Below are 12,485 nucleotides of genomic sequence, written 5' to 3' on the forward strand. Positions count from 1 at the left end.
CACAAAACCTGCAGCCAGAGGACGCCGGCTCCAGGGAGCGCCTCAGCCCTGGCAGGTGCTGGGTCCTTCTGCATTCATCTGGAAGCAGAGGGAGACAGGCAACAACTCCAGGCCTGCCTGTCCCGGTGCTCGAGGGATTCTCTGCAGCCCAGGCGCAGCACTCATGGCCTGCCTGCCTTGCTCCTTGGCACATGCCGAGGAAATTTCTGGAGTGTGGGTCCTGCTGGCATCCCTCCAGCGCTGCCAGGGCGCTCCCAGCTGCGGGGACCATCCCCAGGGTGCCTCCCGTGCGGATCCAGGGCGTGTGGCAGCCCCAGAGCCGGGCCAGGGCAGGCAGCAGGGTCCCGCTGGGCACTGCCGGCAGCCTCACCTCGGCTGCCCTGAGGACAGCCCTGGGCAGCGCTGGGCAGCCGGGGGCTCCAGCCCGGCCGGGAACAATGGCTCGTTTGGCCGCATCCGCTGCGGGAAATCCCCCGGCCCCGCTCGGGCTCCGCTCCAGGACGCTGCGGCTCGCTCTTCCTCTGGCCTTGGAGGGGCAGGTGATGGAGTCCCCCGTGGCACGTACCCCGCGGGCGGGCAGGGAACAGCCCCAGGCTGCTGGGGACAGCCCTCAGGAAGGAGCTGGAGCTGCAGGGAGCCCAGCCCCGTGTCCCCAGCGGCCACGGCCGGCCCTGCCTGCGCTCACCCTGCAGCCCGGTGCAAGAGCAGGAGCAGCAGGGCTGCTCGCCGTGTTTCTGGAGGGCCCCCCGCGATGGGAGCCGGGATATCTATCTCCTCCTGGAGCCTGGCCAGACAGCCCTGGGAAAGGCAAGTCCTCTTCCATGGGAAAGTCCTGCAAGGAGAAATTCCTCTTTGGCCAGCCCGGCCCCACCGTTCCCCTGGGCTCTGGTGCTCCAGTGTGTCCCCAGTGCTGCGGGGATGTGACACGAGGACCGTGCCCTGCTTGCTGCCTTATCCCGGTCAGTCCTTGGCTGTCCCCACCCCTCTCCACAGGGAACCTTCCCCAAGGACCTCCAAAGGGATCTCCTGCAACCAGGGAGCCGGAAAAGCCGGGTGCCGGGGAGCACAGGGCAGGGCCGTTGCCCCTGCCCGCTCCTCCGGGCAGCTGTGGCCTTGGCAAGTGCTGGATGAGCGTGGCCGGGACCCCTCGCTGTCCCCTGGGCAGCCCAGGCAGGACCCCACAGCCAGAGGCATCCTGTGCCCAATGTGGGTCAGACCCCACAGCCAGAGGCATCCTGTGCCCCATTGTGGGTCAGACCCCACAGCCAGAGCCATCCTGTGCCCCATTGTGGGTCAGACCCCACAGCCAGAGCCATCCTGTGCCCCACTGTGGGTCAGACCCCACAGCCAGAGGCATCCTGTGCCCCACTGTGGGTCAGACCCCACAGCCAGAGCCATCCTGTGCCCCACTGTGGGTCAGACCCCACAGCCAGAGCCATCCTGTGCCCAGTGTGGGTCAGACCCCACAGCCAGAACCATCCTGTGCCCCATTGTGGGTCAGACCCCACAGCCAGAGCCATCCTGTGCCCCACTGTGGGTCAGACCCCACAGCCAGAGCCATCCTGTGCCCCATTGTGGGTCAGACCCCACAGCCAGAGCCATCCTGTGCCCAGTGTGGGTCAGACCCCACAGCCAGAACCATCCTGTGCCCAATGTGGGTCAGACCCCACAGCCAGAGCCATCCTGTGCCCCATTGTGGGTCAGACCCCACAGCCAGAGCCATCCTGTGCCCAGTGTGGGTCAGACCCCACAGCCAGAGCCATCCTGTGCCCCACTGTGGGTCAGACCCCACAGCCAGAGCCATCCTGTGCCCAATGTGGGTCAGACCCCACAGCCAGAGCCATCCTGTGCCCAATGTGGGTCAGACCCCACAGCCAGAGCCATCCTGTGCCCCATTGTGGGTCAGACCCCACAGCCAGAGCCATCCTGTGCCCCATTGTGGGTCAGACCCCACAGCCAGAGCCATCCTGTGCCCCATTGTGGGTCAGACCCCACAGCCAGAGGCATCCTGTGCCCCATTGTGGGTCAGACCCCACAGCCAGAGCCATCCTGTGCCCAATGTGGGTCAGACCCCACAGCCAGAGCCATCCTGTGCCCCATTGTGGGTCAGACCCCACAGCCAGAGCCATCCTGTGCCCCACTGTGGGTCAGACTCCACAGCCAGAGCCATCCTGTGCCCCATTGTGGGTCAGACCCCACAGCCAGAGCCATCCTGTGCCCCACTGTGGGTCAGACCCCACAGCCAGAGGCATCCTGTGCCCCATTGTGGGTCAGACCCCACAGCCAGAGCCATCCTGTGCCCCATTGTGTGGGTGAGTGCCCAGCCCTGTCCCCGCCGGCGCCAGAACAATGGGGCCTTTTTCTGGCCTGGCCGGTGCTGGGGGACAAGGACTCGGAAGTGCTCCCAAGGAAAAGGTTTACAAATAGCTCCTGGCCTCCCCAAACCACCCCGTCAGTGCTCATCCCCAAATCCTGGGAGCCCACAGAGGGCTCTGTCCCCCTGTGCCCTGGCAGTTGCTCCCAGATGGATAAGGTGGGTAGCAGGGACTAGACCTCCTTCTGTGTTCTGCTGTGGATCTCTGGCTGGTCCAGTCTCAAGGCAACCAACAGGCCTTTGAACCACAAAAATTGTCAAGAAAACAACAGGTAACTCTTCCAGCCGGCTGCAGAGATCAGTATTGTGCTTGCTAGCAAGAGCTACAATTAGTTACGCAGCAACCAGCAGACACCCCACAGCGTTCTGCCCTTCCATCACCAACCACTGTCCTTTGGAAGCTGCTCCTGGCAGCCCTGGGAAGTGCAGACAGGGGTGCCCTTGACCTCCTGGGAAAACAACCCCATGCCACGGGCTCACAGGTACACGTTGAGGGTCTGCAGGATCACCTGGCGGCACAGGGGACAGGTGCGCTCGTCGAAGTCCCGTTTCAGGAGCTCCTCCGTGCACTCCTGGCACAGGCACAGGTGCCTGCAGGGCAGCAGCAGCACTGTCTTGGTCTGGTCCTGGCAGATGACACATTTCTTTTGCTCCTCTTGTTCTTTCAGCAGCGTCCAGGGGTTGTTACCCAAGGTTCCCTCAGCATTCCTGGCTGTTGCATTCAGGTGCCGCTTCCTTGGAGCTTTCCACCAGGACGTGCCCGGCTCCTCCCTGGGTGTGTGGATGCTCTGGAGGCCCAGAGCAGGCCGTGGCTCTGTCACCTGCCCTGCATCCAGCAGGTCCCTTCCCTGGTTCATCCTCCTGCCTGCCTGTCTCCAGTTGGTCAGAACCCAGTCCACCAGCCTGTGCCAGTGCTGGGAGGTCCTGGCCCTGTGCCAGGTCACCACGGCCACCTGGTAGAGCTGCCACAGGACCGGCTGCAGGCGGCGGGAGGAGTCCAGCAGGTGTCCCTTCAGCACGCACAGCACCTCCCGATTGCAGTAAATGACACTGAAAAAGACAATGAGAAACACAATGCGCAGGAGCAAGCCCAGGGTGTAAACACCGAGGAAGAAGATGATGGTGAAGACCTGTGTGACAAAGGAGAGGAGCAGGAGGGCCAGCTGGAAGGGCAACCACAGCAGGATAAGCAGGGGCCTGAAAAGGTACGCCAGGACCATCACCAGCGTGTTGGTGACCCCAAGAATCAGAGTGGACAGCAAGTCCCAGAGGGTGGCCAGCAGCATGGAGAGGTACTGACCACCCATCAGACACAGGCTGGACAGGCTCTTGACCAGGCTGCTGACCAGGAGGCAGATGCTGATGAAGGCCTTGGTGATGGAGCAGAGGAGCTCAGAGGCCATCTGGCAGAGCCACCAGAGCAGCGTGGACACAGCGATGGCACCACTGGACACACGTGCTAGGAACGCTGCCAGCAGGTCGGTGACCCCAAAAATGAGACTGGTGAGTGAGTCCCAGAGGGTGACCAAGGCTGTGCCGAGGCTCTGGGCACCGCTGTGACACACAATAGCCAGGCTGTAGACCAGGAAGTAGACGCCGAGGAAGACCACAGTGGCGGAACAGAGCAGCTTGAAGGCCAGCTGGCAGTGCAGCCAAAGCCGGATGGGCACGGCACCGGCTCTGCCGGCCACGAGCGCCAGGAACGCGGCAAGCACTTCGCTGACCCTGAGGACAGACCCAGCCAGCCAGCCCCAGAGGGCGCCGAGCAGCTTGAAGAGGCTCCGTGTGCCGGCCACGAACACTTTGCCCGGCTCCGTCAGCAGCCAGCCGCCGACACGCAGCAGCTGCCCGCAGCGCAGCCCCGAGAGCCCCGGCCGCCCCAGGAGCCCCTCGGCGCCCTCGCAGCACCCGCGCAGCAGTTCCCGTTGAGCCCCGCACGCCGCGGCCGCGCTGCGCAGCAGGCACAGCAGCGCGGCCAGCAGCCCGCAGCACAGCCAGAGGCCGAGGTCGAGCAGCAGCAGCGGCAGCAGCAGCGGCACGTCCCGCAGCAGGCGCAACCCCCGCCGCAGCTCCGGCTGCCCCGCCATGGTCCCCGCGCGGTCCCGGCCGCCGCCTCGGCCCCGGAGCCTCTTCCGCGATGGGCGTCGCCGGATGGGTGCTGGGGACGGCCGAGGGGCCGGAGGTGGCCGGGGACTGGCTGTCGGGACGGCTCACACCCATTGCCGCTCCTTTAAAGTGCCAGCGGTGCTCGCTGTCCCGCGGCCGCTCCGCTTTCCCCGCGCCCGCCGATGGGTTTTGGCAGGTTTTTTGGACAGGAAATGAAGTGTTTACTTATGCTGAATGGTATGAATATAGCTTTTATTAATGAATATTACTTTTGTTAATGAATATTACTTTTGTTAATTATTATGCTCTTATTTAAGTTATATGCTGTTATAATATAACGATAAAGGAATGAATATATCTAGAAAATCATTATTATAATATTGAGGTGTATCGTGATCTCTGTAGAAGTGGATCTGCCTGACCATTACGGTAAGAGGAAAAGCTCGTGGTGGAGGGTCGCCTTCCAATATCCCTGGAAGCCCTGCCCAACCTGGCCTTGGACGCTTCCCGGGATGGGGCAGCCACAGCTTCCCTGGGCAACCTGTGCCAGGGCCTCCCCACCCTCACAGGGAGGAATTTCTTCTTGTTATCCCATTTAACCCTGCCCTCAGTCCAGAGCAGGGCACAGGGATGCTCAGGGGATGCAGCAGCTCTTCTCTGGAGCCAGGCTGGGAGAGCTGGGGCTGTCCAGCTTGGAGAAGAGAAGGAGGACGAGACCTTGGAGCCTCATCCAGTACCTAAAGGGGCTCCAGCAGAGCTGCAGAGGGATTTTGCACAAGGACATGGGGTGATGGGACGGGGTTCAGGAGCCAGGACAGGGCAGGCAGAGTGCACAGGGTGGACAGGGCCTGACATCAGCCCCCTCAGCTGGTTCCAAACAGCGCAGGGGGCACCCAGCACCCGCAGTGTCCCTGCAGGAGATGGGTTTGTGGCAGGCTGAGCCCTGGCACGGGGAAGGTGTGCACTTGCCAGCAGGATCCCCTGGGCCTGTTTGGGACAGAGTCGGCCCAGGGCAGAGCTCTTCTCACTCCACCAAACAGTTTCCTGAAAGAGAACCAAAAATAAATCCATGACCGTGGTCCAGATCAAGGTTACCTGCAGCAGATCCTGCCCTCCTTGCTGGATCCCAGCCAGGGCATGGGGCTGTCAAAGCCTCTGGCCTTTGCTCTGCCGTGTCCCAGGGGATGGTCCAGCCCTGCTGCCCTGAAGACGATTACAAGTTCAGGAAAATCCAGCTGAAGGCTTTTTAAGGAAGGAGAGGGCGAGTACAGTGGATGATGACCCATGGGAAAGCCATGTGCAGCCCAGAAAGCTCCGGCCAGTGTGAGGCCAAGGAGGGAAGCACCACACCCCGGGCAGCGAGGCAGGAGCCCCGAGAAAGGAGCACCGACTGTGCTGGCACCGAGCCCGGCCTCGGGGCTGCTGCTGCTGCATCACGGCTCCAGCCGCCTGCCCGCTGCTGAGCTCACCCCGCGTTCCACAAAACCTGCAGCCAGAGGACGCCGGCTCCAGGGAGCGCCTGAGTCCTGGCAGGTGCTGGGTCCTTCTGCATTCATCTGGAAGCAGAGGGAGACAGGCAACAACTCCAGGCCTGCCTGTCCCGGTGCTCGAGGGATTCTCTGCAGCCCAGGCCCAGCACTCATGGCCTGCCTGCCTTGCTCCTTGGCACATGCCGAGGGAATTTCTGGAGTGTGGGTCCTGCTGGCATCCCTCCAGCGCTGCCAGGGCGCTCCCAGCTGCGGGGACCATCCCCAGGGTGCCTCCCGTGCGGATCCAGGGCGTGTGGCAGCCCCAGAGCCGGGCCAGGGCAGGCAGCAGGGTCCCGCTGGGCACTGCCGGCAGCCTCACCTCGGCTGCCCTGAGGACAGCCCTGGGCAGCGCTGGGCAGCCGGGGGCTCCAGCCCGGCCGGGAACAATGGCTCGTTTGGCCGCATCCGCTGCGGGAAATCCCCCGGCCCCGCTCGGGCTCCGCTCCAGGACGCTGCGGCTCGCTCTTCCTCTGGCCTTGGAGGGGCAGGTGATGGAGTCCCCCGTGGCACGTACCCCGCGGGCGGGCAGGGAACAGCCCCAGGCTGCTGGGGACAGCCCTCAGGAAGGAGCTGGAGCTGCAGGGAGCCCTGCCCCGTGTCCCCGGCGGCCACGGCCGGCCCTGCCTGCGCTCACCCTGCAGCCCGGTGCAAGAGCAGGAGCAGCAGGGCTGCTCGCCGTGTTTCTGGAGGGCTCCCCGCGATGGGAGCCGGGATATCTATCTCCTCCTGGAGCTTGGCCAGACAGCCCTGGGAAAGGCAAGTCCTCTTCCATGGGAAAGTCCTGCAAGGAGAAATTCCTCTTTGGCCAGCCCGGCCCCACCGTTCCCCTGGGCTCTGGTGCTCCAGTGTGTCCCCAGTGCTGCGGGGATGTGACACGAGGACCGTGCCCTGCTTGCTGCCTTATCCCGGTCAGTCCTTGGCTGTCCCCACCCCTCTCCACAGGGAACCTTCCCCAAGGACCTCCAAAGGGATCTCCTGCAACCAGGGAGCCGGAAAAGCCGGGTGCCAGGGAGCACAGGGCAGGGCCGTTGCCCCTGCCCGCTCCTCCGGGCAGCTGTGGCCTTGGCAAGTGCTGGATGAGCGTGGCCGGGACCCCTGGCTGTCCCCTGGGCAGCCCAGGCAGGACCCCACAGCCAGAGCCATCCTGTGCCCCATTGTGGGTCAGACCCCACAGCCAGAGGCATCCTGTGCCCCATTGTGGGTCAGACCCCACAGCCAGAACCATCCTGTGCCCCATTGTGGGTCAGACCCCACAGCCAGAGGCATCCTGTGCCCCATTGTGGGTCAGACCCCACAGCCAGAGCCATCCTGTGCCCCATTGTGGGTCAGACCCCACAGCCAGAGCCATCCTGTGCCCCACTGTGGGTCAGACCCCACAGCCAGAGCCATCCTGTGCCCCATTGTGGGTCAGACCCCACAGCCAGAGCCATCCTGTGCCCCACTGTGGGTCAGACCCCACAGCCAGAGGCATCCTGTGCCCCATTGTGGGTCAGACCCCACAGCCAGAGCCATCCTGTGCCCCACTGTGGGTCAGACCCCACAGCCAGAGCCATCCTGTGCCCCATTGTGGGTCAGACCCCACAGCCAGAGCCATCCTGTGCCCCACTGTGGGTCAGACCCCACAGCCAGAGGCATCCTGTGCCCCATTGTGGGTCAGACCCCACAGCCAGAGGCATCCTGTGCCCCATTGTGGGTCAGACCCCACAGCCAGAGCCATCCTGTGCCCCACTGTGGGTCAGACCCCACAGCCAGAGCCATCCTGTGCCCCATTGTGTGGGTGAGTGCCCAGCCCTGTCCCAGCCGGCGCCGGCACAATGGGGCCTTTTTCCGGCCGGCGCTGGGGGACAAGGACTCGGAAGTGCTCCCAAGGAAAAGGTTTATAAATAGCTCCTGGCTTCCCCAAACCACCCCGTCAGTGCTCATCCCCAAATCCTGGTCCTTGCTCCATGCCCTCAGTGCTCCCAGGGCGGGAGAGGAGCTGGGCCAGGGACGTGACCAGCCCAGCTGCACGTGTGTGAGCGAGGGCAGGACGTGGCTGTCACACCCTGTCCCAGGGCTGCACCTGCTCCGGGCCGTGGGGCTCCTGTACCCCCAGGATGTCGAGTGACATCCCTGGGCCGAGGGCTCCTTCTCCCCCTGCCTTGGCAGTGGCTCTCAGCTGGATAAGGTTCTCCCAGGCGTGCTCCAGCTGTCCCTGTCCATCCGCCCCGCACGCAGCTCCCGAGGCAGGGAGCAAGGGAAGGGCTCCACAGTCTTCCCTGCCACCCCTGTGCACCACAAAGCAGTCTCCAAAGTCAGCCCTGGGGCCCTGGACTCCTTCTGTCCTCTCTCAGCAGCACCATCAGCAGGGCAGTTTGCCGAGCTGTCTCTGCACTGGGCTGGGTGAGTGACCCTTGCCAGCTCAGCTCCTTTTTGGGGCTTTGCCACTGCTCTGCATCCGCTGAGCCCCGGCCATCCCCGCACAGCTGCTCCAAAAATCCCACTCCTCCGTCACAGAAATCCAGATGTCACCTTCCTTTCCCTCCCCACCCCACCTTCCTTCCCCCTTTCCGCTCCTGTCCTTCCTTCCTCCACCCTCCCGGCTCCCCTGGCCCCTCCTGAACAAAGGCCCCGTAGCCATGGTTAATAATCCCCACAGAAAGGCCCAGCACAAGAGGAGAGGAAGGAGAGGGGAGACAAAGGAGCCGCTGGGAGCCAAGCCGAGGAAGGGGGTTGGAAGGAGGCGTTTTCCTGAGCTGGAGGACACGGGCCAAGGGCTCCCGGGGGTGGACACAGATGGGGCAGGGACACCCCAAAGTGACCTCATGGCTCCCAGGGAGCAGAGAGCCAAAGGCTGGACTGCCCAGGAGGGTTCCCAGAGTGCAAAGCCTTGTGTGAGCCCTGGAGCCCCCCCAAAATGCAGCGGCAGGGACTGGCAGAGGGTGCCCCGAGGGTGAGGGGAGCAGTGGCAGGGGAGCAGCTGGCCTGTCCTGGGCGGTGTGGGAAAGCTCAGCGCTGGCCTGCGTCCCATCCCATCCCTTCCCTGGGGAGCAGGGCTGCTCTCGGCCCTGAGGGTGTTGTGTGAAGAGGTGCAGGCCTGGGTGGACACAGCCAGAGGCTTCTGCTCAGCACGGCTGCCCTCCATCCACCCTGGAGACCTGCAGGGAGCCGGGCCAGCCCATCGGCATCACAGCTGTGCCAGTCCCCAGCCCGCTGACACCAGAGCTGATCCACTGGGAGCCAGCTGAACACCCCGAGCACCCACCCCCCGGAGCCCACCCCAGCTTCTCTGGGCCCCTGTGGGCTTGGGGGAGGCACAGGGCCCCCCGTCCCACCTGGGACACGCTGAGCCGCGTGTCAGGACAGGCACAGGCACAGGCACAGCCCACGCCGGGCCAGCTCCCTCTGGCAGCATCCCAAGGTCCCCGTATCAGCAGAGATCTGTCTGGCAGTGCAGGAAAAGGTGGAAGGAGCTGCTGTGTGTGCTGGGATGCACAGCCCCAGGCCTGGCTCCGTGCTGGCCATCACTCCCCTCTGGCTGCAGAGAGCCAGGCCCAGAAGGAGGCAGAGGAGGGAGGCAAATGCAATTCCACAATTCCAGACCGTTCCTGCAACCTGCGATGCTCAGATAATGCCGGGAAGTCAGCCCTGCCCTGGGCAGGGTCCTGCGGATCCCGGGTTTCCAGCAGCTGTGCCAGGGACTGGCAAAGCCCCACCACTGCCAGGGGCAGAACTGCCTGCCCAGGCACGGCCTCATCTGAGAGGTGGCAGGAGGGATGGAGGAGGAGAGAGATGGGAGCTGCGGGGGCCCAGGCACCGATATTCCCTCCACTCCCAGGGATTAAGAGCTGTGGGAGCTGCTCTGCACCTCAGGTGGAGCCAGACCTCGCCTTCCTGGCTTCCCCACCCCAGCTGTGTGCGTGGGACTGCGACATGGGAGCCTCACGCACAGTTTGTGTGCACTGCTGCGAGTGGGGACTGCAGCCAAATCCATTAAGCCAGCAGATAAACAAGAAGGCGTGAGATCAGGCAGCAGGGAGGGAAGATGAAGGTGGCCAGCCTGCCACGCTCCCCACGCAGAGTCCCCGAGGCCGCTGGGTGCCACACACAGCGCAGCGGGGTGATTTCATGCCTTCTGTTCATGCCTCGCTTTCAAATCCTGCCCCTCTTCCCCAGAACCATTCGTTTATCAGGGGGGAAAAAAAAAAGGACGAGTTTTCTTCAAAGTTAAGCAGGCTGAAGCCCGACCGAGTGGAGGCAGAGCCATGCAGCGAGAGCAGGAGGCTGGCTGAGGGTGGCATGCTCCCCAGCCTGTTCTCCCCAGGGAGTGGCATTGCCCTTTCCAACTGCTGGGAAATTTTTCTGCAGAGGTTTTCTTAGCAACATTCTGCTTTATTTTTAACGTGGAATAAAAGTTAGCCCCGGTTCAAAATGCACCCAGGGGCGTGTCAGCCGAGTTGTTCCGCTTTGTTTGACTCTGGTGGATGCTTTCCCGTGGGCCTCCCTCCCTCTCGGGGTGGCATTTGTGGGGTGTTTCGTGCCAAGTGGAACATCCCATTCCCTGCTCCGAGGAGAGCAGAGCCGGAGGCTCCTCCGGTGCTGCATGCTGCCCTTTGGAGGGAGGGGAAGAGGGAGAACGTTGTCAGGGAGTCCCTGAGCTCAGGGAAATCCACTCAGGGCGTGGATTTCCCCACCACTGACAGGGAGCTCCTGCCGTGAGGTGTGAGAGCATCCCAAAACTGCAGCCGTGAGGCCGGAGAGCAGCTCCTGAGCATCCCGTGGATGATGGCACAGCTCCCTTGCACTTGTTCTTCCCAGCAAAGGGAGGAGGCCTCCCCCGTCCAGCGGCAGCTCTGAGCCTTATCGCTGCCCAGCATTGCCATTTTAAGCAACTGATCTCCTGGGGGAAAAAAACTTAATCATTTCCGATGAATCACTGAGTGTGTTTGGCTGGGAAAGTCTTGGGGGGGGGGGGGGTGCTGGTCAGGCCTGCAGAGGAGGAGGAGGAGGAGGAGGAGGAGGAGGAGGAGGAGGGCATGGGAAGGGCCGCAGCATGGCACCAGCCAGGGGCCGGGGGCCAGCACAGGGGGCCAGCGGTGGGAGAGGTGCTCGGGCATTCCCAGGAGGAATGCTGTGCCTCAGGGGAACCTGCAGCCCAGCCCTTGGGCGGCTCGGGGCGTGTCGCAGGGATGCAGCCCCCGCTGCCGGGGAACAGGAATGCGGCGGGGAAGGCAAGTGGAGGAGAGAAAAGGATGTGCCAAAGTTCGGAGCCTCTGGGCTGACAGCGGGACGAGGGCACTGTCACAGCCCCTGGGTCTGCCCTCGTGTGTGACAAACACGAATCAGTGAGCTTCGTGTGTCCTGTCAATGGGGACGGGAAAAGATTTTGGAGAGGAAGAAAACCTTTGTCTTCCAACAGCCCCTCTGGGTGATTGACCCGGGGGAAACTGAGGCACGGAGCCGGGCTGCGACAGGGCAGGGACACTGGGGCCGGGTGTCCTGCGCGGCTGTCTATGGGCAACTCGCAGCACCTGGCGGGGTTTGCTGCGCTCCTCTCGGCTCTGCCCCGGGCTGCCGGAGGGGCCGGGCCGTGTTGGGCTGGGTGATTACCCCTGGATAAAGAGAGCCTTGTGCAGCCCCGCCAGCCCCCCCGCCCCCGGGCCGGCCCCCGGCCAGGCTGCTGCCCCGGCCACCGCGGGGAACAGCTTCTCCACAGCCGCCCCATTCAACAACAGCTGCGCGGGGGCTCTGCCCGCGGGTCGCTGCGGTGCCCGGGGGCCCCCCTCGGGGACAGCACGGGGCTCCCGGCGGGGCTGGGGGACACCGAGGCTCGGCGGGGCTGGGGTGCCAACCCCGCAGACCCCCGGGACCCGCCTGGGACACGGCCCTGCCGCGCCCCGCAGTCCAAACTGCCCCCAGGTGTCTGCGGGAGCCCAGACAATGACAAATAGTGTTTTGTCTCCCTGTTTTGTGTCTGTCTTCGTTTGGCGTGGGTTCAAAGGTGACCCAGCAGCTGTGGCTGGGCTTTGGGGCAGTGTGGGGCTGGGGCCGGGCAGGGCGGTAGGTCACTTGTGATTGTGGCCGCTGCTACCTGCACATTGGACTCTCTCAGCGAACTGGCGCCGTGGCCGGCATTGCCCAAACACTCTGGAAAAACACATCCCACGCCTCAGCCCCCTTTCTCCGGGTCTGCGAGCGATCCCACCTCCAGCGCCCGTGTGTCTGCCCGGCCCAGCCCGTGCACGCCCGGACAGGCAGGAGCTGGCAGGTCTGCGAGCCCCTCGGGCGCAGCTGGGAAGGGGAACGGCGGGGGCCGTGCTGGGGGCGGCCCGAGCGCTGCCCGCGGCCGTGCGGGGCCGGACACGGCGCTGCGGGGCTGGGCGGCGACGGCGCCCGCCCGGCTGCTGCTGCTGGGGGTGGTAAGCTGCTGCGGGCGGTGGGCAGGCACCGCGCCTTCCTCCTCCTCTTCTCCTCCTCCTCCTCCGCCTGACGTCAGC

At 64.2% G+C, this 12,485-nt stretch overlaps 1 protein-coding gene across 1 annotated transcript; it reads right to left on the minus strand.

Annotated features, from left to right (window-relative positions):
- Window positions 1-2,399: 2,399 nt before the first annotated feature.
- Window positions 2,400-4,676, minus strand: LOC136300833 (E3 ubiquitin-protein ligase RNF26-like). Its single transcript, XM_066203484.1, has one exon. The coding sequence runs from the start codon at window positions 4,459-4,461 to the stop codon at window positions 2,851-2,853; it is 1,611 nt and encodes a 536-aa protein (XP_066059581.1). The 5' UTR covers window positions 4,462-4,676; the 3' UTR covers window positions 2,400-2,850.
- Window positions 4,677-12,485: the final 7,809 nt, after the last annotated feature.

Source organism: Chamaea fasciata, unplaced genomic scaffold, assembly GCF_029207755.1.
Source record: "Chamaea fasciata isolate MVZ Bird 193981 ecotype frontalis unplaced genomic scaffold, bChaFas1.0.hap1 SCAF_24, whole genome shotgun sequence".
Classification (NCBI taxonomy): Eukaryota; Metazoa; Chordata; class Aves; order Passeriformes; family Sylviidae; genus Chamaea; species Chamaea fasciata.

Excerpts from the sequence above, each read along its gene's own strand:
- LOC136300833 (XM_066203484.1), bottom strand. The coding sequence starts at position 4,461 with ATGGCGGGGCAGCCGGAGCTGCGGCGGGGGTTGCGCCTGCTGCGGGAC.